The 23,386-nt window shown below is 56.8% G+C and overlaps 9 protein-coding genes across 9 annotated transcripts; 4 read left to right on the top strand and 5 right to left on the bottom strand.

The window, feature by feature from the left end:
* Window positions 1-1,502: 1,502 nt before the first annotated feature.
* Window positions 1,503-4,391, bottom strand: MFIFM68171_01738 (uncharacterized protein; the record flags this gene model as incomplete). Its single annotated transcript, XM_071057160.1, has 3 exons — window positions 1,503-2,301; window positions 2,438-3,687; window positions 3,735-4,391. 3 exons carry the CDS (start codon window positions 4,389-4,391, stop codon window positions 1,503-1,505), a joined length of 2,706 nt encoding a protein of 901 aa, XP_070913261.1.
* A 1,667-nt stretch (window positions 4,392-6,058) lies between these two features.
* Window positions 6,059-7,662, top strand: MFIFM68171_01737 (uncharacterized protein; the record flags this gene model as incomplete). Its single annotated transcript, XM_071057159.1, has 3 exons — window positions 6,059-6,366; window positions 6,427-6,596; window positions 6,785-7,662. The coding sequence occupies 3 exons, from the start codon at window positions 6,059-6,061 to the stop codon at window positions 7,660-7,662; spliced, it is 1,356 nt and encodes a 451-aa protein (XP_070913260.1).
* Window positions 7,663-8,251: 589 nt separating this feature from the next.
* On the top strand, window positions 8,252-8,581 carry MFIFM68171_01736 (uncharacterized protein; the record flags this gene model as incomplete). Its single annotated transcript, XM_071057158.1, has 1 exon — window positions 8,252-8,581. One exon carries the CDS (start codon window positions 8,252-8,254, stop codon window positions 8,579-8,581), a length of 330 nt encoding a protein of 109 aa, XP_070913259.1.
* A 200-nt stretch (window positions 8,582-8,781) lies between these two features.
* On the bottom strand, window positions 8,782-10,971 carry MFIFM68171_01735 (uncharacterized protein; the record flags this gene model as incomplete). The annotated part of the gene is made up of 1 exon (XM_071057157.1): window positions 8,782-10,971. The coding sequence occupies one exon, from the start codon at window positions 10,969-10,971 to the stop codon at window positions 8,782-8,784; it is 2,190 nt and encodes a 729-aa protein (XP_070913258.1).
* A 623-nt stretch (window positions 10,972-11,594) lies between these two features.
* MFIFM68171_01734 (uncharacterized protein) lies at window positions 11,595-13,676 on the bottom strand (the record flags this gene model as incomplete). Its single annotated transcript, XM_071057156.1, has 1 exon — window positions 11,595-13,676. One exon carries the CDS (start codon window positions 13,674-13,676, stop codon window positions 11,595-11,597), a length of 2,082 nt encoding a protein of 693 aa, XP_070913257.1.
* Window positions 13,677-15,056: 1,380 nt separating this feature from the next.
* MFIFM68171_01733 (uncharacterized protein) lies at window positions 15,057-16,302 on the bottom strand (the record flags this gene model as incomplete). The annotated part of the gene is made up of 3 exons (XM_071057155.1): window positions 15,057-15,749; window positions 15,815-16,104; window positions 16,182-16,302. The coding sequence occupies 3 exons, from the start codon at window positions 16,300-16,302 to the stop codon at window positions 15,057-15,059; spliced, it is 1,104 nt and encodes a 367-aa protein (XP_070913256.1).
* A 2,444-nt stretch (window positions 16,303-18,746) lies between these two features.
* Window positions 18,747-20,159, top strand: MFIFM68171_01732 (uncharacterized protein; the record flags this gene model as incomplete). Its single annotated transcript, XM_071057154.1, has 4 exons — window positions 18,747-18,777; window positions 18,850-19,089; window positions 19,163-20,018; window positions 20,081-20,159. The coding sequence occupies 4 exons, from the start codon at window positions 18,747-18,749 to the stop codon at window positions 20,157-20,159; spliced, it is 1,206 nt and encodes a 401-aa protein (XP_070913255.1).
* Window positions 20,160-20,334: 175 nt separating this feature from the next.
* MFIFM68171_01731 (uncharacterized protein) lies at window positions 20,335-21,708 on the top strand (the record flags this gene model as incomplete). Its single annotated transcript, XM_071057153.1, has 1 exon — window positions 20,335-21,708. The coding sequence occupies one exon, from the start codon at window positions 20,335-20,337 to the stop codon at window positions 21,706-21,708; it is 1,374 nt and encodes a 457-aa protein (XP_070913254.1).
* Window positions 21,709-21,881: 173 nt separating this feature from the next.
* Window positions 21,882-22,987, bottom strand: MFIFM68171_01730 (uncharacterized protein; the record flags this gene model as incomplete). Its single annotated transcript, XM_071057152.1, has 2 exons — window positions 21,882-22,326; window positions 22,392-22,987. The coding sequence occupies 2 exons, from the start codon at window positions 22,985-22,987 to the stop codon at window positions 21,882-21,884; spliced, it is 1,041 nt and encodes a 346-aa protein (XP_070913253.1).
* Between the last annotated feature and the right edge of the window lie 399 nt (window positions 22,988-23,386).

Raw genomic sequence — 23,386 nt, 5'->3', positions numbered from 1 at the left:
AGTTTCAAGACAGCTTCCCAAGGCAGGGTCCCAGATCTTGATGGTCTCGTCATCCGAACCGGAAGCGAGCCACTGGCTATCTGGCGAGAAGGCGATCGATAGAACCCAGTCGCTATGGCCTTCTAGTGTCCGGAGACAGCTTCCCGAGGCAGGGTCCCAGATCTTGATGGTCTCGTCATCCGAACCGGAAGCGAGCCACTGGCTATCTGGCGAGAAGGCGATCGATAGAACCCAGTTGCTATGGCCTTCTAATGTCCGGAGACAGCTTCCCGAGGCAGGGTCCCAGATCTTGATGGTCTTGTCATACGAACCGGAAGCGAACCACTGGCTATCTGGCGAGAAGGCGATCGATCGAACCGAGCCGCTATGGCCTTCTAATGTCCGGAGACAGCTTCCCGAGGCAGGGTCCCAGATCTTGATGGTCTTGTCATCCGAACCGGAAGCGAGCCACTGGCTATCTGATGAAAAGGCGATCGATAGAACCGAGATGCTATGGCCTTCTAATGTCCGGAGACAGCTTCCCGAGGCAGGGTCCCAGATCTTGATGGTCTTGTCATCCGAACCGGAAGCGAGCCACTGGCTATCTGGCGAGAAGGCGATCGATCGAACCCAGCTGCTATGGCCTTCTAATGTCCGGAGACAGCTTCCCGAGGCAGGGTCCCAGATCTTGATGGTCTTGTCATCCGAACCGGAAGCGAGCCACTGGCTATCTGGCGAGAAGGCGATCGATCGAACCGAGCCGCTATGGCCTTCTAATGTCCGGAGACAGCTTCCCGAGGCAGGGTCCCAGATCTTGATGGTCTTGTCGCGCGAACCGGAAGCGAGCCACTGGCTATCTGGCGAAAAGGCGATTGATCGAACCGAGCCGCTATGGCCTTCTAATGTCCGGAGACAGCTTCCTCCTGAGGCAGGGTCCCAGATCTTGATGGTCTTGTCATACGAACCGGAAGCGAGCCACTGGCTATCTGGCGAGAAGGCGATTGATCGAACCCAGCTGCTATGGCCTTCTAGTGTCCGGAGACAGCTTCTTCCTGAGGCAGGGTCCCAGATCTTGATGGTCTTGTCGCGCGAACCGGAAGCGAGCCACTGGCTATCTGATGAAAAGGCGATCGATAGAACCGAGTTGCTATGGCCTTCTAATGTCCGGAGACAGCTTCCCGAGGCAGGGTCCCAGATCTTGATGGTCTTGTCATACGAACCGGAAGCGAGCCACTGGCTATCTGATGAGAAGGCGATCGATCGAACCGAGTCGCTATGGCCTTCCAATGTCTGAAGGCATGCATTCCAATCTGCATCTATAGCAGCTTTTGTCCTAATCCAGTCAGGTTCTTCTGCGTTGAAATTCCTCTTTGTCAAGCTGCCGGCTGGAGCAAATACTAGGGCCGATATATATGCTTGAAGCGGGGCCTGCTCTACTATCCATCTATAAGACAAAGTAAACCGGTATGCATCCCGAACAAGGTTTGTGGAATGCCACTGATCATTGTGTCTCTGTATATCTGTCAGATAAGTTCCTTGTGCGGTATTAGTCTTATACTCACTAGCAGGCCCTCAAGCTGTCTCATAGCGATGACACCCTCCGATACAGCTCGGAGTAGACTTAGAGCTTCGAGCCAATAAAGGTACTTCGTCTTGAAGAATGTATAGACAGCCCTATCATCCTGTAGAAGATCGTCCCGTTTTGTGTTCGCGCCGGAAATCGAGTGGCACAGGTGGTCAACCCAGTAGACGCATGAGTATCGCACCGTCGCTAGCGGGTCCGGGTCCGGCACTCGGACATTGTCGATCGGAAATCCCGGTGCGCCTAAGCCATACATATCACGCCGTAGTATTATAGACATCGCAGTAAGTGACTTCGAAAAGATAAGACGGTTCATATCTTCCATTCCAAGGGAGAAGACCCAATCGAAAGACTTTTGAGAAGCTTGGTTGGAGGCTTTCTCTGAAGACTTGCCAAGTAGAAAGTCCTTGGCCGATTGGTGGACGAAATAGATGGTTCGTTCTCGGAGGGTCAGGAAAGAGCCGCAAAGCTGAATGATCTCTTCCAAGGACTTCGGATCGTCGGAAACGTAATCCGGTATCTCAACAAGAGACGTGAGTTCATCAAGACTAATAGGTCGATGAACAACCGTAGCGACAGCAAGAATCTGTTCGCAGAGATCTGCGTCTTCGGAACGGCGAATATGCTCCAGCATCCGCACATATAAAGAGTCAAGCCCCCGCGGAAACTCGCGTAACTTCGCTGGACTGTGCCACTTCCGAACGTTCGGGTCCGCAAGCGCCTGGCAGACTAACGCCACCCTGCTCAGCAATGTCAGTCATGTTTTTCCCTTTCAGGTGGTTCCGGGAGCAACTGCTCTATCTCGGGAAGCACTTCTTTATCGTTTGGCTCCCGAGACAGCCGTGAAGGGTGGAAAACAAGTCAAATTTGACATACCAGAGGAACGTGCCGTTTGCGTGGGAATACAAGTGGTCTTGAACGGCATCTCTCATCTTAGAATCGTACTTTTTAAGCTGTGCCAGTTGATCCACCTTATGTCGAATATATGTGTTAACAGCAGCAGCGACGGATTCCGCGTTTAGCTCGAGGCTCAGTCTAGCTTTTTGTGCGGCTGTCTCCAAGCGCTCCTCAATTTGTGGCCAATTGCGACTAGAGACGATCCACTTTACTGAATGAGATTCAGATGACTTGACTCGAGGAAATGCTGATGATTTCTGGGCGATCAAGTCGAGGAGCTGTGGTAGATCCGTCAGGCACTCGTCAAGTGCGTCAATGACTAGATAAGTCGTTTTTAGATTCGGGTCTCGTAGGATGTTGGTGAAGACTCTCGACAAGGCGTCCCACGTATTTGCGTCTTTGAAAAGGGTTTGGCCTGCGCGGTCGTACTCACTCCGCACGTGGGAGAGGAGAGGCGGCTGCTGCTCGATAAGCAGGTAGATCAGGCCGCGTAGCACGGCGGTTGCATTGTTGATGCGAGAGTCAGTAGCTTGGCAGAAGAAGTAGGCCAGGTTACAATGGCGCGCGCTGGCAGGGGTACTGCCTCGGTCCAGCTCGTGAATGATTCCACACAGCAACATGGTCTTCCCCTTACCCGGGTCGCCCTTGATCCAGAGCAGGCGATGGTCCGGATGGTCACGCCATCGTTGAAAGTCGGGGTTGTCGAGGACCCAGCGATACGAGTCCTGCAAAAGGCCGCCTTTGGTCCGTTCGATGCGGGCCATATCGTCGCGAGGATCAGTAAGCCGCAGGTGCTTCAGGCATTGCTGGTCCTTCTCCGACATTTGCTCCGCCTTCTGATGCGTTGCATGGTTAAGGAGCTGCTTGAGATACGATATCACTTGCTGAACAGTGTACACATCGGTGTCGTCTCGGAAGCACTTCTCGGCGTCTTGGATAGCCTCCAAGCTAGCATTCCAGTCGTCAAGCTTGATCATGTCCCGGAGCAGGACCAGACCGCGATTGCGGTAATAAGAGTAAACACTCTTAATCTGGTAGGAGAGGAGCGCCTTGTAGAGCCTAACAATCTGATTCTCCAACTCGTGTCTTATTCCGGAGAGTTCACTGGCGTGGTCAGGGAGATCCTTGAGAAGGGTGCCTGACAGGCTCCAGTACCAGTCCATCCTCTTGACGACGTAGTTGATCCCTTTGCGGTTAGCTTCAGTTGCGGCTATTGGGTTGGCAAGTGCCTAGCGAAGTCAGCATCAAGCAAAGCGTCGCTGACTGGGGGACTCACCTCTAGGACGACACAAATGCCGGTCCAGGCAAGAGCAGCCTGTGGGACGGTTTGGACTGCGAGACTTATGACACTCTTTACAGACAGAACACCGTCCACAGCCACGCCAACTTTCTTTTTTACACTAGCCTCCTTCTCCGTCTTCTCTAGACCGGCATGGATGATTTGCATCATTTGGCGGCGCCTTGCGTCCGGGTCGTTTTGGGCGATGGTATTCGGCTGGGACTCGGTCACGGTAGAGCCGAGGCCATCTCCCAGCTGGCCGGAGAGGATCTTCTCGTATGCGCCAACCAATGCCGTCTCTTCCCGCTTAAGGTCCTCATAGGCACGATCCCAGAGACGTACGGGCAGGCTAGCTGCGGTGTTACCTGTAACGTCCGACGTCTCCACGTCGGCGGGATCGGTTGCAGGAGCAGCGGAGAGCAGCGGAGCGTCTGTCGAGGCGGTAGTGTGGGTTTGACGCTGGAAGGTCGGCTCGGGTAGAGGCGCAGGCTGCAAGACTCCTGTGCTGGCGGCAGTGATTTGCGAGACATCTTTGCGCGCTGGAGGCGCGCTCGGCGAGACGGCGGCAACGGTTTGCACGTTGTGACCGCCCTGCTTTTGCTTTGCATCACTGCGTCGGTGAAAAAGCTTCTGGAGGAACGAACGTGGCGGCATCGCAGATTCGGGAAGGATGGTCTCGACATAGGGGGCACAAAAGCAGGTATGGCGGCAGTGATGGCGAGTTGACTCTCACACGCCTTCATTTTGGGTGTTGGGCAGCAATTGGAGAGCCGCGCGAAATTTGGCCGGGTGTACAATACCGTGGTCCGCGACGGCTCGTGCCGACCAATTGCACTCGTTGAAAACCGTTTAAAACTGTGATTGGTGATGTTGCGCTCGGACATGTCCGATGCGTGTTCCTCTGGAAGTTGGATTTCATTCAGACGCAAAACAATCTTCGAGCAAATCTACGGTGTATATCCCCTCTTTAACCCACCACACAGTTTTGGTTTCTCGGCCCTGGTAGGTTCGTGTATTAATTAGTCAAGGGCAAAAAGGAGGTAATTGATAGGGTGTGGTTTTCGATATGGGTCTTTGTTTGGGATTTGGGGTGTCTTGGTACTGGGTAGAGCGACTCACCTCAATCCCAGGATCGAAGACGCTATAAATGATATCCGTCCCGCCTAGGTGCTACCGATCAACACGTGTGAATAGAGCCTTACAAGGTACAGTAGGGCAAGGATGCTTCCATCGCTCTACTGTGACAACACTCGACCCCGGTCATTTAAGCCCCTATATATTATACCCATTACTAAGACGACTTGTTCCCAAGAGAGGTCCAATAGGTATAATGTCACGCGCACAAAGAGCTCATCAGAGGTAGTGGGGAGTTACTTGCTGTACTGAAGCCCGAAGAGTTAAAGAGGAAAAGAGGAGAAGAGGAGAAGAGACAGTAAAATACAAACAAAAGTAGTTGACAGAGTACACGTGATGGGCTACAGCTGCTCCACCGTATCTGCTCTGCCGCGCGGCACAAGGACATTTAGAATAGAAGTAGAATCTAACGATAAGGCGGTAATTGTGGGAGTAGAGTAAACAAGATGAGACTTGACACGGAATAAAAATATGCAGGCCAGACACAGAGCTCATGTGAAATAAAACAAGCTGCTGCGCAAAACAGGGACAGATGGAGCCTGTAGAGGGCAAGGCATACGCGGTGGACGGGGTGACCGGAGGACTTGGTTCGACTTCAGGTATTCTTGAATGAGCTGAACGGTGTGAATCTATCATGATCGGCCAAAGCAAGGATTATTCGATCGCCTTCTGATTCCACAAGTAGACGGAAACCGCGAAGAGGTGGTCCCGAGTACGGAAGTAGAGCGAACGGCTTGTAAGTGTAAGAGGAGAGTAAGTGATATGCACGACGGGAGAGTGTTTGTACTTAATCCTGTGACGAGTTACGAGGATGAGTGATAAACTAACGGAGCCGGACATATTCGGCCCTGATCTCGATGATCTCCCCGGTCTCTTCGATTTTGATCTGCGTTGATGAGCCACCCAGACCTGGAAGACGTATATCATAGGAGGTAACGTAGCTAATAGCTTACAAATGGACTTACTGTGCTGCTGCTGCTCCTCCCGGTAAATTCGCAACCTCGCCCTTTTCCCAATTGCCAGTATTGTCTGTCCCGGTCACCTGTGGCGCAAGTGCCACTTCTTCGGTGGTTCGCTGATCGAGGTCACGTGAATGAGAGGTCACCGGATCGAGTAACTGGCGTCGCTTGAGAGCATTTGTGCAATTGAATCTAACCACTTTGTTGGCCAACAGCTTACGGTAGCAAATGACGAAACCGAAGGTCTTCAGGTATACTCAGTTTGATCTTGATGCCCTTCTTGCACTGGCGAGCAGGCTTCGTAGGCATCCTTGCAGTTGCGACATATCGAAACCGCCCTTGGCCGGCAGCCTCAACTGGGTTGTTTTCGTGTCTTTTGACGATGGCATTAGCTGGGCATTCCGCTCTCCCCATTCTGGCCGGCGCGCGTTTCTGGGCGAGGCGTGCACATCCCGGATGATTGCAAGTGAGGTTGCCACTCTTAGGTACATTGGGACACACACCTCGATCCCGGTACCTGAGGTGTTCGCATACAGGTAGAGTAGCTCGTCTCCGAATGGTTCCTTCGCTTTAAGATACTAACCCATTGAACCTAGCATCTCCCACGACAATGACATTGGGGTACCATACATCCTGATGAGTAAGGCACCTGGGCGACCCCTCTCGGAATACGGCTGGCTGCGGCCGGCCCACCAGCCGCCAGCAAAGTCTCCTTCGCAAGATACCCTACGCCCGTTGTCAGAGGAAGGCAAGGAGAGGATTATGAGTCAGCTGGGAGCTATTGTTTTCCAGTTATCGCGACTACGCCTCGACAAGGTCGGTTCGCTTTTCCAAGACTACGCTGGCAACTACGCGGTCGGGGGGTGTCTATCACCGTCGCTCACCTGGCAACAGAGGGACTCGTTGAAAGACGTCGACCGTGGTCCATTCGATAACGAGCACGCTTATCTCGAGTCACTCGTCTCGGCCTACGTCTCTCATGCCGGGAGCTCCCCTTGACGCCACACGCCTTTTTCGCGCCGATTCCGGACACCGCAGAATATGCTAGCTGGGCAAGCTACGCAGCCGCCGTAGCTAGACGGAACGACTTTGTGGCAGTTGGCCAGAAGATCGACCATAGTAAAAACCGACTCGCGTACTGCATCGCGGGCCAGCTCATGCAGGATATGATACCAAGCCTATGCTCCGAAGCCCCGGTTACCAGTGGCTTCCCGCTTAGTCACCCCGACCTCCATCTGGGCAATATATTCGTTGACGAAAACCTGCGCATCACGTGTGTTATTGACTGGGGCTCCGCGTCTTCGGTTCCTATCACCGAGGCGCTTGCTACCCCGGGGTTACGCATTTCTAACTCTGCGACCGAAGAAGCACTTGTCGCCGCCTTCAGAGCTGGGTTCGGGCGAGCACCCTGTGATGAAGAGCCAACTGGGCCGACTATGTGGCAGCGTGCCGACATGATGCGGCTTTTTCAGCGTCTAGTTCGCATGCTCTCTACGCGAGACTACCACGACTTCGTGGCTCTATTCGCGCTGTTGAACCGGGCGGAGGAAGATGATGAATGGTACCGGCGTGTGCCCGCATTGTTCGACGAACGGGCCGAGCAGAGAGAGAACAGGTTGCTTCTTGCCGAGTTGCGCGACGATGACTTGCCCCAGGACTACGTTGAACAGCAGGAGCGGGCCACGTTTGGCAGCTCTGGAGCTGTCAATTCGGAGAGACTTGCCGTGGTGCGGAAGTTGACGCTTATGTATCATATAAATAAGGAGTTTATAGCGGACCGGAGGCTGTGGCGGTGGATCGAGGACTCCATGAATGATATCTGTCCCACCTAGATGCTACCGGCTACGGTGCGACGCCCCGCTGGCGAATGCACGTGGTCTGATGGCTTAGAGGCTCACCGGTTTCTCCGGCTCAAACGTTCCCTCTCAGTCACCCCAGCGCCCATCTCCTGGTTCTTAGGCTAACTCGAGGCTTTATTCCGGGGAAATTTGACGCTCCAACAAGCGTTATCCAGTTGTGCAAGTGATGACCGAAAATAGTCCTGGGATTCGCTTATACGGCGAATTTCATTAATACCATGTAATTAAGGCGTAGCCTAGGCTTCGCTGTCTGGAGAGTGGTGTGCACTTCCTTTTGGCCCTAGCCTCCGTAGATCCATTTGTTTAAAAAAATAATTGGGAGAGGACGTCCTTACGTAGATCCCGAGAGGAATGGAGAGCAAGGAACAGGCAGGCTACCAAACAGGGTAACGTAGAGGCTGCGATTGTGATGTCATTTCAGAGTTCTAGGACGTTATCTGTGATCCCGAACCCCACGGTCCTCACCTTGCAGCCATCACCGAAAAATCACCATTCAGAGAATCAATCGCTCAGAATAGCCTTGCAGACCACTTGCTTCCTCTCATACTTATAAACTCCCAACATGTCCACTCTCAACAACGCCACCGGCACCTCTCCCTCCAGCCTAAACACCAAAAAGGCCACGGGCAACACCACCCAATCGGACATGGCCAATGCAGGTAAAACAGTCACCTCCACGCTGGGCAACACAGTCAGCGGGCTGGCCAACACGGCAGGCGGCGTGATCGGCGCTGCGACAAGCGGTTTGGGCGAGACGGTTAACAGCGCGACGGGCGGCGCCGGACGGCCCGTGGGCGACGGTATCGCGAATATAGGGGGCGGCGTTGAGGGCGCCATGGCGGAAGGGGCCGAGGGGGTGAAGAGAGCTGGGGAGTGGAAAACTCCGAGATGAACCGTATGATGGATCGAATCTTGAGATTGTATTGTGAAACGGTCGTATGGTAATTAATGCAAAGCTGAGGTCGATGTTGCGTCTACTAATCCTCTACCGTGATCATGATGATGATGCGATGTCTACCTCGTCAAACGCCGCCATACGATGCATCCCCTTTCTATCCAAGCATCGTGCAGTCTATATCCAGCACCTCTACATCACCAACCAAACTTCTCCACGCCAACCCTTACAATTCTCCCCCTTCCCACCGCATCCGCACACACGTTGCGCACCGCCCGGTTCAGCCCGTCCGGGCCAGACACCACCACACCGGCCTCCTTGCCCTCCACTGCAGCCTCCTCAATCCACCCAGCTACAATCCCCGCTACATCCGGCCTCCCAGCCTCAGCCGTCGGTTCCGGGATGACCAAATCCAAGCCGCGCTTCCTCAGCTCCCTGAGCTGTTCCGGTGGCACCCACTCGCGATGCTCGCGCGAGTGCGTTACCCACAGGAGGTGGACCATCCTCACACTTCTTACCAACGGGGATGATGACGAAGCGGAGGACGTTGACGACGACGAGGAGGAGGAGGAGGAAGAGGAAGAAGAGGAAGATGGCCGTACTAAAGAGAACAGCTTGCCAGCCTTGGAGAGCACCTCACCGCGTCCCGACAAGAACTTCCCATCCCGCTCCTCCTCGCCATCCCACTCCACCCCACCCCGCTCCTCATGTAACAAAGCCCACACCAGCGGGAACGCCACGGCGATCCCGCTGCCGCCGGCGACCAGGACCGCGCACGGGGACGCGCACAGCATGCGCAGCGCGTGGGGGGACCCGTACGGCCCGTCGAGCCGGACCGGCACGCGCCGGCAGCCCGTCGTCCTGGCGTGGGACAGCAGGTCGCGGGTGAAGCCCTCTTGGGCGCGGACGAGGAGGCCGAGCCACGCGTGCGTGGGCCCGCCGCCCGCGCCCGCCGTGCCGTCTTGTCGCTCGTCGCCGTCGTCGGTGGATGCTGCTGCGTATTGCGACGGGCTGCGGCGGCGGCTGCGGCGGTTGCGGTGGCGGCCCGGCGCGGCAGAGGCGATGGTGAACGGGTGCGCCTGCAGCGCGTGCGAGCGGCCGAGCATAGGGACGGTGAGGAAGACGTGGTCGGTTGGATCCCAGCCGTCGAGGATGGATTGGTTGCGGAAGAGGGAGGAGGAGGAGGAGCGGGGCTCGGTCGGGGCGGAGGGGATGTCCCAGTCTGCGGAAAGAAGGTAGGTGTCCTTGTCGAGGATGGTGACGTCGGCTGTGATATTGGCTGTCTTGAGAGAGAGGCGCCAGATGAGGCGATCGGCGAGGAAGATGAGGAGCGATAGCGCGACGTAGGGCTGACTGGTGTAGAAATGGAACCAGAGGAAGACGAGCGCGGCGGCTTGCAGCACGACGTGCGTTGCTAGGAAGAGCTCGTACCAGCGTTGGCGGAAGCTCGCCAGTGAGGTGAAGAAGAGCAGTTCGTAGGACGCCAGTGCGCCGAGGCCGAACAGGATGAGCGGGTGCGTAAAGTAGGCTTTTGGCGTCTGCGAAGCGAGCAGCCACTCTTCTGCCAACACAAACTGCCACACAACCATGCTGAGAAAGTGAACCACCCCGACGAAGCACATCAGTTCACCGAGGCGGCGGTGAAATATGTTGAGCGCCTCATACGAATAGCCCGTCAGTCTGCGGAGGGGTTGGTTTTTCGCGCTCAGGAGGTAAAGCAGCGGGAGGTTGACGATGAACAGGAAGCCAGCGCGATCGGCGAAGATGAAGAAGAAATCCCAGCGTAGCGGGAGGCGGAAGAAGAGGACGAGGACGTTGAGAGCCATCCAGGCGAGGACGAAGAGCGAGGTTCCGTTGGGAGGAAGTGTCTTGTTGATGACGGGCAAGGGGGGCGGTTGCCGTGCAAGCCAGGATGATATCCGTCTGGTAAGTGCGTTCTTCCTGTGCCTTGGGATTGCTCTGACGCCCATTAATAACGGAACTCGCTCGACGTCAACATCCTTCGCAGAGTCAACCAGCGCTGCCACGCCTGCAACGGCCCTTCCTAACGATCGGGAGAACATCCTCTCGGCCGCCTCCTGTCTTAGCCGCAGCCATTTCCGTCTGTCGCTGGACGACTCGCGCCAGTGCAAAGATGCCAAGACGAGAATAACAAGGAGAATAACGGCATTATAGGATGCAACAATCGCGCGAGCTTCGTAGAGGGCTTCGATCAGCTGCCGGAGATACTCGACTTTTTCCGGGTCGTCCCACCAGTTGCCGTCTCCCTCGCCAAATGTCAGGGGTGTTGACAACAGGCAGAGGCAGCGCACGAATTCTGGCAACGCGTCCCACGAAGCGCCCTGCGCCCGTAGACATATTGTTGTGTGGTCCATTGCTCCGGCCATGATGGCGTGTATGTGGGCCGGTGCACCATTGCTAGACGACAAAGACGAGAGAAAATCAGCAGAGGGGCGGTGATGGAGTCATCTTATCTGATCATCTGATAAGACCGACAGCGGAGGCGCTAGTCCAGGATTGCTACCCCTTGGCGGAGGAGAAAGCGGGACTCCAGCAGGGGTGTGTATGTCGCCCTTGGCGAGCTGTTTTGGTTATTGCCGCTCCGGGACTTGGGGAAGAACTTTTCTTCTAAACAAGGCATGATTTTATTTCAGAAGCAACTCGTTATAAGAGGCCATTTCCCACCCCCTGTGGAGAAACCGTGAGGCTCTGGGAGAGATACTCGGATGAAGTGCGAGCCCTTTATCTGTATTAGTTAAACAGAGTAATTGATGTTTCCTACTTGGTCCCGTAAAGTTTGACTGATATTGCTGGAACTCCATGTTTATGACTAAACTTGAGTAGTGATACTAGTGTTGCTATTAATAAGAGAAACCCAAAGTTGCTCGAAATCATAATAAGTTTGTTAACTGCAACTATCAGAGGTTAATGTGCACACTCTTGTTGTAGATGTTGCTGGTCTCGACTCAGAACTTTCTTCGCTACTGAAACATGAAGCTTAGAGACACATTCATCTCAGCTCAAACGTACATCTACGGCGCGCTCCGGGTTTATTGAACCTGACCCTTTCCGTCTCGACTCCCCACATAATGTCGTTGTCGCGCACGTAACATGCGCCGATAAAGACATGGTGGTCTGGTCGTGGGCGAAGGACAAACGGTAGCTTACCCCCTAACAGCACGACCACCTCGTCGCCCGGTTGCATCACCTTTGGCCCGATGCCAATGCGCCCGTCTCTGGTAAGAAAGGCACGGCGGTTGAGCGAGTACATGCGCACGGCCGCCATGAACCGGGCGAAGGTGTCGGTCGCTGGTGCGGAAGAAGGATCCCCTTCACTGAGCCTACGTTGCGAGAGGCAGGCAAGGAAGGCGGCAATCTCTTGCTGGCACCGCTCTGTGATCGGACCCTCCCCCCTCCCCTCTCGCATGGCGTCCGCAGGAATCATATTCGACCATTTGCCCTGAGTAAAACTGTTCGCCATCGAGCCGGTGATGAAGCCGAGAGGGGACACCGCAAGCGCATTGCAGAGGGCAACTTCGAGCGGTTCACCGTTTCTGTAAGGCGGGCTGTTGGGCGCGAACATGGGAAACTGGAAGAGGTGCGACCACGCGCGTTCCACAGCGGCCATGGTGCGCTCGTCGTCTGAGAATCCAAACTCCATCACATCACCGACTTTGTCGACGATATCGACGCGGAAACCGTCCAGGGAGAGAACTCGGGGACGTTGCGGTTGACCACGCCACGGGCTGTCGTGGAGCTCTGCAAAATAGCGGAAATGGCCGTCACACAGCCCGGCGAGGAATGCGCCTCTAATGGTGAAGCACGACGGGGGCTCGAACCACTTGGGCACCCACGACGGATACTCGTCCGACGAGGGATCGGCGTTGTGTTGCACATGGGCCAGGACGTCAAGCATGCGAGGCTGCTTGCGCATCAAGAAGCGCGTTGTGTCAGTGTAGACGGCCACAGCGTCCTTCCGGTAGTCTGGCCTTAGCGCTTTGGGGGTACCGAAACTTGGATCAGGCCCGTGGCGTTGCATAAAGTCATTAAAGCCGGAGATGGCCCTCCTCAGTGCCCGCATTGCCGTCCCGGAATCCGACGGCCCCTCAACCTTGGTCAGGGCCAGAACTGGCTGCAGGCCCTCATCACAAATGCCTAGCATGGCAAAAATCTTGTCTCGGACGTCGGTGGCTTGGAATCCGCGAGCGCTCTCGAGCACGGAGAGGAAGTTACCGATGGAGCCCGGCACTTCGGAGGGCTGGATGGGCGTGCGTGGGTGCCGGTACAGGTAAATGCTATGCCACAACACCAGGGGCTTGTCGATGGCGATCCTCTGGCGCCATTCGGTGACGAAGAGCGCTGTAGACATGAGCTCGGCGAAGGTGATCTCCAATTCCTCGACTCGCACGATGGCCCAGGACGCGGCCACGACTTCCTGGATGCACCATGTCCGAGTCCAGTATGGCCGGTCAAACAGTTCGCTCAGGTACTGCATCGCGGTGAAAGGCACGTCATCAATCATGCTCTCCAAAAAGGCGTTTACGGCCTCGGCATCTAGGCCTGCATAGCCGCTTCCGGCGACCGTGCCGTCCCGCGCCGCCGCGGCCCCGGCGTCCTCGAGCGTCGTCATGGCCTGGGAGAGACGCGATGCGGCTGTGAACGCTTGTTCGATCCCGTGAGTCTTGAGACCCAGCCAAACAATGACGCGAGCTGCGTGCTTATATACGAGACGCATATACGCGACTTGACGCGAGCGCTCGTCGACATTGCTTTGGTCGATGCAGACGGCGTCGACCCATAACCGCCGATGCAGGTCTGGCAGTCGCAACGCGCGCAGCGCCGCCTCGAGGTTTGGCTTGATAGGTAAGGGCCAGTCGCCCAGCCAGAGGTAGTTGCTGGGAGGATCAGTGCCCCACGTGTATGAGAGGGCTTCGTATGGGGCCGTGCTCGAGACATCGATCAATTCGAGCGTCGCGGTGAGGGGTTGATCATCGCTTCGGCCCGGCGCGAGGCGCAAGATGCGCGTAAACGGCGGGCTGCGGCCGTATTCTGCCACCGGAGGAAGTGGCTGATAGCGATATTCTCCAGCCATGGAAGCGATAATGCTGGGCAAGGATCATCTCCGGAAAATGTGGGCTGCGGGATCCAGCAAGTGAGACACGTTGACTTGGCGGCTGTCTTATTCGTCGATCTTACCAAAAATAAGTCGCACCCTAATGACTGGAGGAGAATCCCCGAAAGCTCAAAGCAGCACTCCTTCCTTCGGTCACCTCGTGTCTGCACCGTTTCCACGACAAAGCCAAGCCGTTACAAAACAAGGCACTACGGCTGTGACACTAACAGAAGACATGTGCCTTAACCCAACTAACTTACTTATTCCTCCCGGATAGCACGGCTTGCTGTAAGGACCACATAATCAAGGCGAAACAACAGGAGCTTACCAATGCCCCCTCCAGCCGAGCCCCCTCTTTCTCTTCAGCCCCGCCTTGCTGGATGCCGCGGTGGGCACGAGCCAGCTTCGGAACGTATTACCGCGAATGGCACTGCCGTTACCCAATCGTAGATTTTGAAGCGATATCCGGGATCTCGGACTTCTTGGTGGCTGGCTGTCTCTGTCCAGTTGTCCTCGAGAAGCTCGGAGGACATTTGCGCGGCGCTCTCATAGTGTGGTTTTGTTCTATTCTTAGGTGCCAGTTGCTGGACGGCAGGGAAGCACTATTGCTATGGGAGAAGGGATCCCAGCAGAGCGCGCAACATCTCGAGGCATAGCCCCTGAAGGGAGCCGAGCCTCTACGGGGAGCATGCACCCCAGACTATAAGCAAGGGGTGCCCCTTGGAGATGGGGGGGTACGAGTATCATGATGTGGACTTTAGCAGCATTGCCCCATATCTCCACGCCACCGATCAAACGGTTACAGCCGGCTCTTGCGTGGACGCCCATCTCCCCGTGTAGACGAATCCGCGGGGTTGTAAAGCCAGATTGACGTGCGGTAGAAGTTGGCAATCGTTGTGAGACATATCCAAGATTCACTCGCCAATGGCCGTTCGGTTATCGGGAGTCTATCGATGCGGAAACATCGATGACGGCATCTGTAGGCAAGTAACCCAACACCGCGAAGGCTGGTCAAAACCGGAGTGACCTTTCGCAGTGGAAACTCTGAAGAGACTGTGGGCAAGGGTGTGATGGTCTCTCTCCAGAGGCACAACGAGTTGGGCGTGTCCCAGCTAACTGGGCATGTACAGTCTCCGACTGTGTCATCGGTTAAGGGTATCAGTCCAATTTCTCCAGATAGAGCAGGGCGCCTAAGACGCAACTAACTCCAAGCCTTCTAGCGCCAAAGTGGCCCGCCGTCCTTTTCCAAAATGTATGATCTCCATGACGGCCTATCCTGGCTTCTCATAGGACCAAGAACTCCAATACATGCAAGCAGTTTTGACACATTATAGAACACAAAATCCCTCCGTCACTTCCTCACCAGCCACTGCCGTAGTTAGGTTGCCAGTCCCCTAAAGAACTCTGGGCCATTAACCCATCACCTGATCCATACACCACCCCACCGGAACCTTGCATTGCATAATCGGCGCTAGCCTGGTAGATACCGAGCGCGTTGTACTCCATCCCCGTGGATCCGTCGGTTAACGTCGCCGGTGGTTGAGACTGCGAGTAGTAGGCGGTGGTCATTGGGTCCGCGGGAGGGGCGAGAAGACTGGAATCGACGCCAAGAGCACTGGGTGAAGCCCAGGATGTAGGCGCAGTACTAGGGCTCCGACCGGTCCAGTCCAAGTCGCATCCCATGTAAGGACTCGGACTGGCGGACGTATCGCTCCCGGTGTACCAGCTCTCGGTAGTACTAGCCAGCTGAAAGGGTGGTTGCAGGAGGCCGTCAATTTCTGCCTCGGTGAAATCCATCCAGCGCGGGATTGAATCAGGCTCTGGGGTGGTAAATGCGGGTGATGGGGTCGCGGGGACGCTGAGGGTTTGGCACGGATTTGGGCTCGATATGCTGGATACGGCCTTCGCTCTCGACGCCGCACTTGCTTGCTTGCGGCGGAGGATACTGTATCTGTTCTTGGCGGATAGAGAGGTCCGGTTGGGGAAATGCTGGTGTACGATGTCGCTCCAGTTTCGGCCGTTCTTAGATACGAGCTCGAGTAGCCTTGAGTCCTAACCAGGCGTGTCTTTGTCAGCAACAGTCGTCGTCTCGGGCCCCGTGAGTTGAAGCGACGCACCTCTTCCCCCGTCCAGGGGCTCTTGTCGATCCGAGGATCGAGGCAGTCGTACCACCGCTTCCAACACTGGTCTCCGTTGCGGGTGCCGACAGCCTCAGCGATCTTGCTCCATCGCGCGCCGTAGAGCTCAACGGCTTCCCGCAGCCTCTCATCTTCTTCCCTCATCCACGTGCCTTTTCGGATGGTGTTGGCGATGCTGTAGTGCCACCGTTTCCGGCAGTCCTTGTTGTTGCGCCCGGGGAGATGGGCTGCGACTTTGTGCCAGCTGACGGGGCCATGCTTAGGGGTTTCTAACCGTCAAGATGGGTTGTCAGCAAACGTCCCAGCCCGGGCTGACGGACGGCGAGCGCAAGAAGTTCTTACTCACCCTTTGCCACGGCCTCGGAAAGCTTCCGGTCCTCTTCAGGCGTCCATACCTGCCGGGCCTTTTGCCCGAAGGCCGGGGCGTCCCGCAGTGTGGGTGCAGTTGTCCCTGACGTCCCTGGCATGTTTGATTATATGTGTGCGTTATTTGTGGAGCGATGCCTTGTATGCGAAGACTCCTGGAAGTGTAGGTGACAGCGGCAGTCTGGACCGCGGTCAGCAGAGCTGCTTATAAATTGTTGATGATGGGAGAAGAGGCCAAGTGGGCTCTGGTCGGATGCGGACCGCACGTGCTACACAACTTATAAGTGATCCTCGACACCATCTCATATCTTAGGGCCCCGGAAAGGTTGTAGGTAATTAGCGGGGATCTAGGGCTCCCGGCAGGGTATTCCCCGAAACACGAGGGATGGATGCATGCACATCCTTCGCCGATTGCTGTACGCCTTCAGCCCTACGGGCCTCAACCGGCGTTATGTCAGAAAGTAACGTGCCAGTCTGGCCGATCTGCATGCATACATACAATTGGTGGCTCAAGATCCCACCCGTAGTTCTGGAGCTGCCGGGGGCCCGTTTGCGAGATTGACGGTGGCAATTGGCTTCGGATGCCTTCTAAGCATCATGGCTGCATCCCGCAGCGGCGAAGTCGGGTCCACTCCCGTTTCCAGGCGTCATTGATTGGCCTGCCGCTGCGCGACCGCCTTTTCAGCTCGCACCGTGCAGGAAGCTTATTGCCCGTTGCGGTAGCAAGGGGTGGCTGAGGCGCAGCAGTGCTTAACGGCCCTCCCCATGGCGGGTGGGGATGGTGCGGGTTGTATCCGGCCGCACTCAGCGTTTCCACACTCTTTTTTGGTCTCGACGGCGACCGAGTGCAAAGTCGATCGTGGTTCCCCCCGCGCGGAGGCGGTGAGGACCCAGGGAGACGGAACGGGACAGCCACAGCTCTGGGCTAGACGGCGATGCCGACATGGGACTTGCCGTGACGTCGCTGGGCAACTGGGCTAGAACAGGGTAGACCGCGAGCCATATCGAGGCCGGTCTGACGCGAGATTGACGAGGAATCGTGCGGTCCGTCTATCGAACCATACTAACGCGTCGCAGCAATAGAACCCTAGAGACCTTGCATGGCTGCCGTCTAAGACTTGAGAACCGAGGGGTTCCCCCATCGGCGGTCGCCGCCCACCCGGGAGCCAGCAGCTTCACTGCCTGTGCACGGGGCCAAACACAGCCCAAGAAATCCTGGGATATCACAACTGTTTCCGGCAATAATACGTCCTCTGCTGTGAAACCTCGGTGCCTGCGCTCTAACCGTTAAGTCGCGGGGGGAACGTGATGGGAAGCTGGCGCCTGCCCGGCGCACAAGCCGGACATTATAGAAGAACGGAGCCCGAGAACGAGGCGACGCGGCCGAGGCTCTGTAACTGTAGACCAAATTGACGATTGATGGCAGAGCAGCGCAGGGCAGAGCAGCGCAGGTTAGGACGGGACAGGAAGGGGGAGCCCAAGTCAGGTGCAGCGCCGGTAGGAGTAACAGACCGGACCGTTGTTGCAGTGGATGCAGCAGCCTGCAGATGCAGGAATTTGCAGGCGGGTAAAGTCACTAAAAGACTCGCAGAGGCGCACTGAGCACCTGCCGCCCCTATTTGCTACTTCAGTGACCGCCATTTTGCCAATGACTCGCACTGCCCATGAGCGCAAATCGCGGTAACGTTCCACACCGTTTTTTCATCCAGTCCCACCCAGAACGCCTGCAGCCCAAGGCCAATTGCGCATTTTGCCGGCTACCAAGTTCCATACCTTACCTCAGTAAAGTCAGAATGGCGAGTACCGTATCCTCGGTGACAGATTAAGGAGGACTCTGTTAAGTGTCGCCGGAAGACGGAGAAGCCGATCCTTCCCCGCTGCTGTAGTTGAGCGATGCAGTAGTTAGGTACCTCTTCCGACTCCCAACGCAATACTGGAGCAATCACAGCCCAGACGCGATTGGCTTATTTCGGATATCGCACCTCGTGTGTTCCAGCTCACAGTGTAGAGTGCGCCGAACCCTAGATCTCCCTGAGTGCACAAACATCGTAACTGTGGCGCATGGCTCGGATGGAACCCTCAACGCCTTAGCCGGATGTAAAGCCTTGGGAACTAGGCTGTTCCCTGGACGACGAGCGTTGATCTCCGTGCGCTGTTCTATTGATAGTGGTATCAGAACAAGCAAACCATAGAAAATCGGACGAGGCATCCTAGGTCCTCGTAAAATGACCGCCAAACGAGCAAACAAACATGACAGACACAATCTTTGCCGCCTGGACGAATATGCTGTCCAGTCATACGCTGTCCATTTTCCCTGTGACTGATATCATAGGTACAGGTTGTGTTGCATCCAGCTCTCCCTCGTGTCAATTTGACGTCATGCGGTGGGCCATCACCAAAGGTGGAGAGCATTACCTGAAGTAGTTATCGCTTTGTCGAATCCCGGAAACCGGCCAGTCTCGTCTTTTTCCACTTACACGCCTTTACCAAAGCTTAAGCAGAGCCTCGAGCTCCTAAACGCCACCCTCCGTTCCTAGCCTCGACAATGCCATCCGCAGTTGTAGTAGGTGCCACAGGTAGGCAGTACCACCCAACTTCAGACTTTCTCATCCATGTCGAAGTCGGACCGAGCTAATCATCTGATCTAGGGATCCTGGGCCGAGAGATAGTCAAACGCCTGGCTCACAAACCCGATGAGTGGGAAACGGTGTATGCGCTCTCGCGCAGCAAGAAGGAAAAGTGCCCGTCCAATGTGGTCCATAGTCACGTTGACCTCCTTCGGTCAGCCGACCAGATGGCCCAGCAGCTAAAGGGAGTCGAAGTGGAATATGTATTCTTCGCCGCATATCTGCAGAAGGATACCGAGGAGGAGAATTGGCAGATAAACGGTGAGTCGAGGGGCAGCCAGCACCCCTGAGCTGCTGTTGGCAAAGGCCGGCTGATTTGGCATCAACATCGCAGGCGACATGCTTGAAAACTTCCTCAAGGCCCTCGAAATCACCGGAGCTGTCAACAAAATCAAACGGATCCTCCTCGTCACGGGTTGCAAACAATACGGTGTGCATCTCGGACAAGCCAAGAATCCCATGGAGGAAACCGATCCCTGGCTGCAAGACGACCCCTTTCCGCCGAACTTCTATTACCGGCAGCAGGATATCCTCAGGGCCTTCTGTGAGAAACATCACGCTATCAGTTGGGTGGTCACCTATCCCAACGACGTGATTGGCTTCGCCAAGGGCAACTTCATGAACCTTGCCGAGGGCCTCGGTATATACGCCGCCGTGAGCAAAGAACTCGGCCAAGATCTCGCCTTCCCCGGGTCCGAGACCTTCTACAGCAGGTTCGACAGCTTCACGTCCTCAAAGCTGCACGCCGAGTTCTGCGAGTGGGCCATCCGCGAGCCGAGGGCGGCGAACCAGGCCTTCAACGTCGTCAACGGCGACGTGCAGACATGGCAAGACTTGTGGCCGCGGCTAGCGCGGCGCTTCGGCTTGAGGGTCAAGACGGATCAGTTTGCTGGCGATTCGGGACTAGCGAGTAAGACGCGGCTCGGGGCGCAGCCGCCTATCAGCGTGTTCGCGGAGGAGGCTGGGCTCCGCGGCCGGATTCCGCCGAGCGAACTGGAGCAGAGAATCAACTTGGTCAAGTGGAGCCAGCAAGAAAACGTCCAGAAGGCGTGGCGGCGGCTGGCTGAGCGGGAGAAGCTGCAGGAGGACGCGCTGGAGAAAGGGACGTGGGCGTTTATCGACTTTGTCCTTGGACGCAACTACGATATTGTTGTCAGCATGAGCAAGGCGAGGGAGGCGGGGTGGACGGGGTAGGTTTCTAACCAATTGCAACCGAGACGCGTAACCTGAAGGGTGCTGACGACAGTTTCAGATACCAGGATACTTGGAAGTCGTTGTCGGACGTTTTTGGCGAACTAGAAGCGGCGAACGTGCTGCCCAAGATCCACTGAGCTCCTGCAGGCCTCGATTAGCCGTATGACACCTCCGGCGGATACTCGTGGTTGCATGGCCCAATCGGGCCGCCTCTGCTTTCCCTCGTGTTGGTTGCAGATATCATTCACCGAATCCGATCACTTGTTTAGGCAACTACTTCAGACGTGATCACACATGTGACTGTAGCCAATCATGGAGTTCGATTTTCAAGCTTACCTCTCCTCTCTCTACCCATCCACTGCCTATCACATCACTTTTCTTACCGGAGGCCTCGTGAACTTCACCGTCCGCGCGCGCCGGGCCGATGCCGGCTCTTTTCCTTCCCCCCCTTCTCCCAACTCCCTTCCACCCTCCCTCATCCTGAAACACGCCCCTCCATACATCGCCACCCTCGGCGCCTCCGCGCCGTTCTCGCAAGCCCGCCAAACCGTCGAAGCAACGGTCCTCGAGCTGTTCCACAACCCCACCAACAGCCAGCAGCAACAGCAGCAGCGCCATGAAACTCCCCTGGCCTTCGTCACCCACGGCTCAAACCCGGAGGCCGACGAGGCGGTACGCATCCCCCGCCTCATCGCCCATGACGCCACCAGCAACATCCTCATGCTGGAAGACCTCGGCGACGACCTCGTTACGCTATGGGACCTGTTCACCGACCCCGCCGCAACGGCGCAAAACTCAGCACCTGCCCGGCCGCTGAGAGACCGCTGCGCAACCATGGGCGTCCGGCTGGGGCGCTTCTTCCGCCACCTGCACAGCGCCGCCGCCTTCACCCGCGCCGCCGCCTCGCTCTCGGAGCAAGGCCGCGCCGCGCTCGACAGCGCGCTCACGCGGGACGTGGTCCGGGACGCGGCGGTCCGGCCCCTCCTCGCGCGGCTCCGGCAATGGGCGGGGCTGGGCAAGGAGGAGGACGGCGAGGACGGCGAGCGCGCCGCGCAGAGGCTGTACGCGCGCGTCGAGGCCGACTTTGAGCGCGGCGACCGCGGCGAGGCGTACGATGGCGAGGCCTGCCTGTCGATGGGCGACTTCCACCCGGGCTCGGTGCTCGTCTCCCCGGGGCCCGCTGCCGCGGGTGGGAGGGAGACGGTGGCGGTCATCGACTGGGAGTTCGCGACGGCGCGCAACGGCAGGGGCGTCAACGGGGACATGGCGCAGTTCCTGGCCCACTTGCACGTGCTCATGCTGTCGCTTCCGCGGGGCGGGGCGGCTCGCAAGGCGGTGGAGGAGTTCGTCAGGGAGATGTGCCGGGCGTATGCGGGGCAGGAGGGTAGTGGTGGTGGTGATGTTGTTGTCGTCGTGCCGAGGCAGGGGTTGTACGAGAGGGAGAGGTCGGCGCTGGGCATCTTGAGGTCGGCGTTGATCTTGTTCGGGAGGGAGACGATCAATCAGGCTGTTGAGCGGACGTGGGAGGGTGCGGCGATACCGGTTGAGACGATGGTCAAGGCTGGCGTGTGGTACTTGGAGCGGGCTGGGGATACTATCGAGGAGATGGTGGAGGAACGGAACTGGGAGGAACTGATGAATGAGAAGTCGGAGATCATGGTGCGGTTGTTCGGGTTAAAGGGCTGATGCAATTAACGGCTGGATTGTGCCAACTCCTGAATGCGATAACAGAGCAGTACGTGGCAGAGCAGCTGAGAGGCATAAGGTCATTACGTATTAGTGTTGCTCAACTCGTATGGGCATCAAGGGGTATCTCCGTCGTCTATCGATCCAACAATAAAACCGGATTGGACGTCAGGTTATTGCAAAATTGCAAAACACCAATCGCTCGACGCCCTGTGGGCTCTCTGCAGGTCTCTCTTCATGTAACACCGGTGCTCGGTACCTTGATCGCCAGGCAGGTAGCCCCATGCACACGCCTCGCAATGCGCATTAGAAGCGCAGACATTCATGCACTCGGCCATGCTGCTTGTATAGAGGTGTGCCATGTCGGTGGCGCCGCTGTCGCCGCTGTAGTCGATGCCGCAGAGCCGCAAGAAGCTTCTTGTCGAGCCCGGGACGTGGTATATAGTGTTATTCAACGCGGGGCAGTCAGAATTGTAATCTGGCCGTGAAGCTGCGCCCATTCCGGATGACGTCTCCGGAGGCGCAATGCCGGACGTGAGGGTAGATGTTGGGCTTGTTGGCGTTGGGCTCCCGTTGACTACGGAGGCGGGCAAGGAGCTGCTAGACTGCATCAGTCGCCTGTTGACAGACACCAAAAAAGAGAGGGAATTCAGGATAAGAAACAGGGTTAAGATCCCACGGACCTTGACGGGTCTTCTGCCGGTTGCCCAGACTGTCTTCTCGAGAGGCCGACTCCAAGCCCGACGCCAACGCCGACGGCAATGCCGATTAATAGCAACACACCAGAGACAACAATCACCCAAAAGACGCGTTTCTTGGTGGTCGGGGCGAGGTCGCTGCTACCGGCAAGACTCCAATTTCTAGACTCTCCATTACCCAGCGGCCCGATGCTGAAGTCGCGGTCACTTCCGGCCACACCCTCACCTGCCGCCGAGCTCTCGGCTACCGGCGCCGGCAGTCCCCCATGGCCCAGTGCCTTCTCATGGGTCCTATCTTCGGGCGGCGTTGGGGTTCCCTCGCGGTAAAACGTATACTGCTCGAGATTCGCGTCATTCTCACGATCGTCCCAGTACACGGCGGGCGTTGTCGCAGCAGGCGAGGGCCTCACGCGCCTTGGGACGGGCTGGTGGATCTTCTTCTGGCTGGGCTCTGGGATCCCCTCAGCGAAGCGCACTCTGTGATGATTATCGTCCGTGTTGTTGATCTTGTCCTTGTGGCTTGTTGGCTGCGATTCCGGTTGCGGTTGGGACGGGGATCCCTTGCTGTTCGATGGGTCCATGTTTCAGGGCGATCAGAGCCGAGGGTCCATCTCGCTGGCGACCAGTCTCGGTGGCCGGTTCCGTTCCGCTCCCGGGTCCCGGGTCAGGCCGTGGTGGATTCGCAGCTTCGGGCGTCAGTCGATTGCGCCGGAGTGCAGATTTGCCTGGGATGCGGGAGGGAGGAGGCAGGAGGAAGAGAAGTTGACAGGCTGCCAGCAGAACAAGATGGTCCCCCCCGCCAACCCAAGCCCGGCCTGGGCAGAAGGCCGCCAAGGCCCCCATCCGCCTTTCCAGAATGAACCCCAAATCCCGGTCAGTGTAATTTCGCGAAAATTGGATCGCGAGTGCCGCGCTTTGACCTGCTGCTTCTAGCGCGAATAACGTGGTACCAGGCGGGGGCAAGGATGCATCATGACCCG

This window comes from Madurella fahalii (assembly GCF_045866475.1).
Source record: "Madurella fahalii IFM 68171 DNA, scaffold_1, whole genome shotgun sequence".
Classification (NCBI taxonomy): domain Eukaryota; kingdom Fungi; phylum Ascomycota; class Sordariomycetes; order Sordariales; genus Madurella; species Madurella fahalii.
The sequence above is the reverse complement of the archived record's forward strand: the minus strand, read 5'-3'. Positions and strand labels throughout refer to the sequence as shown.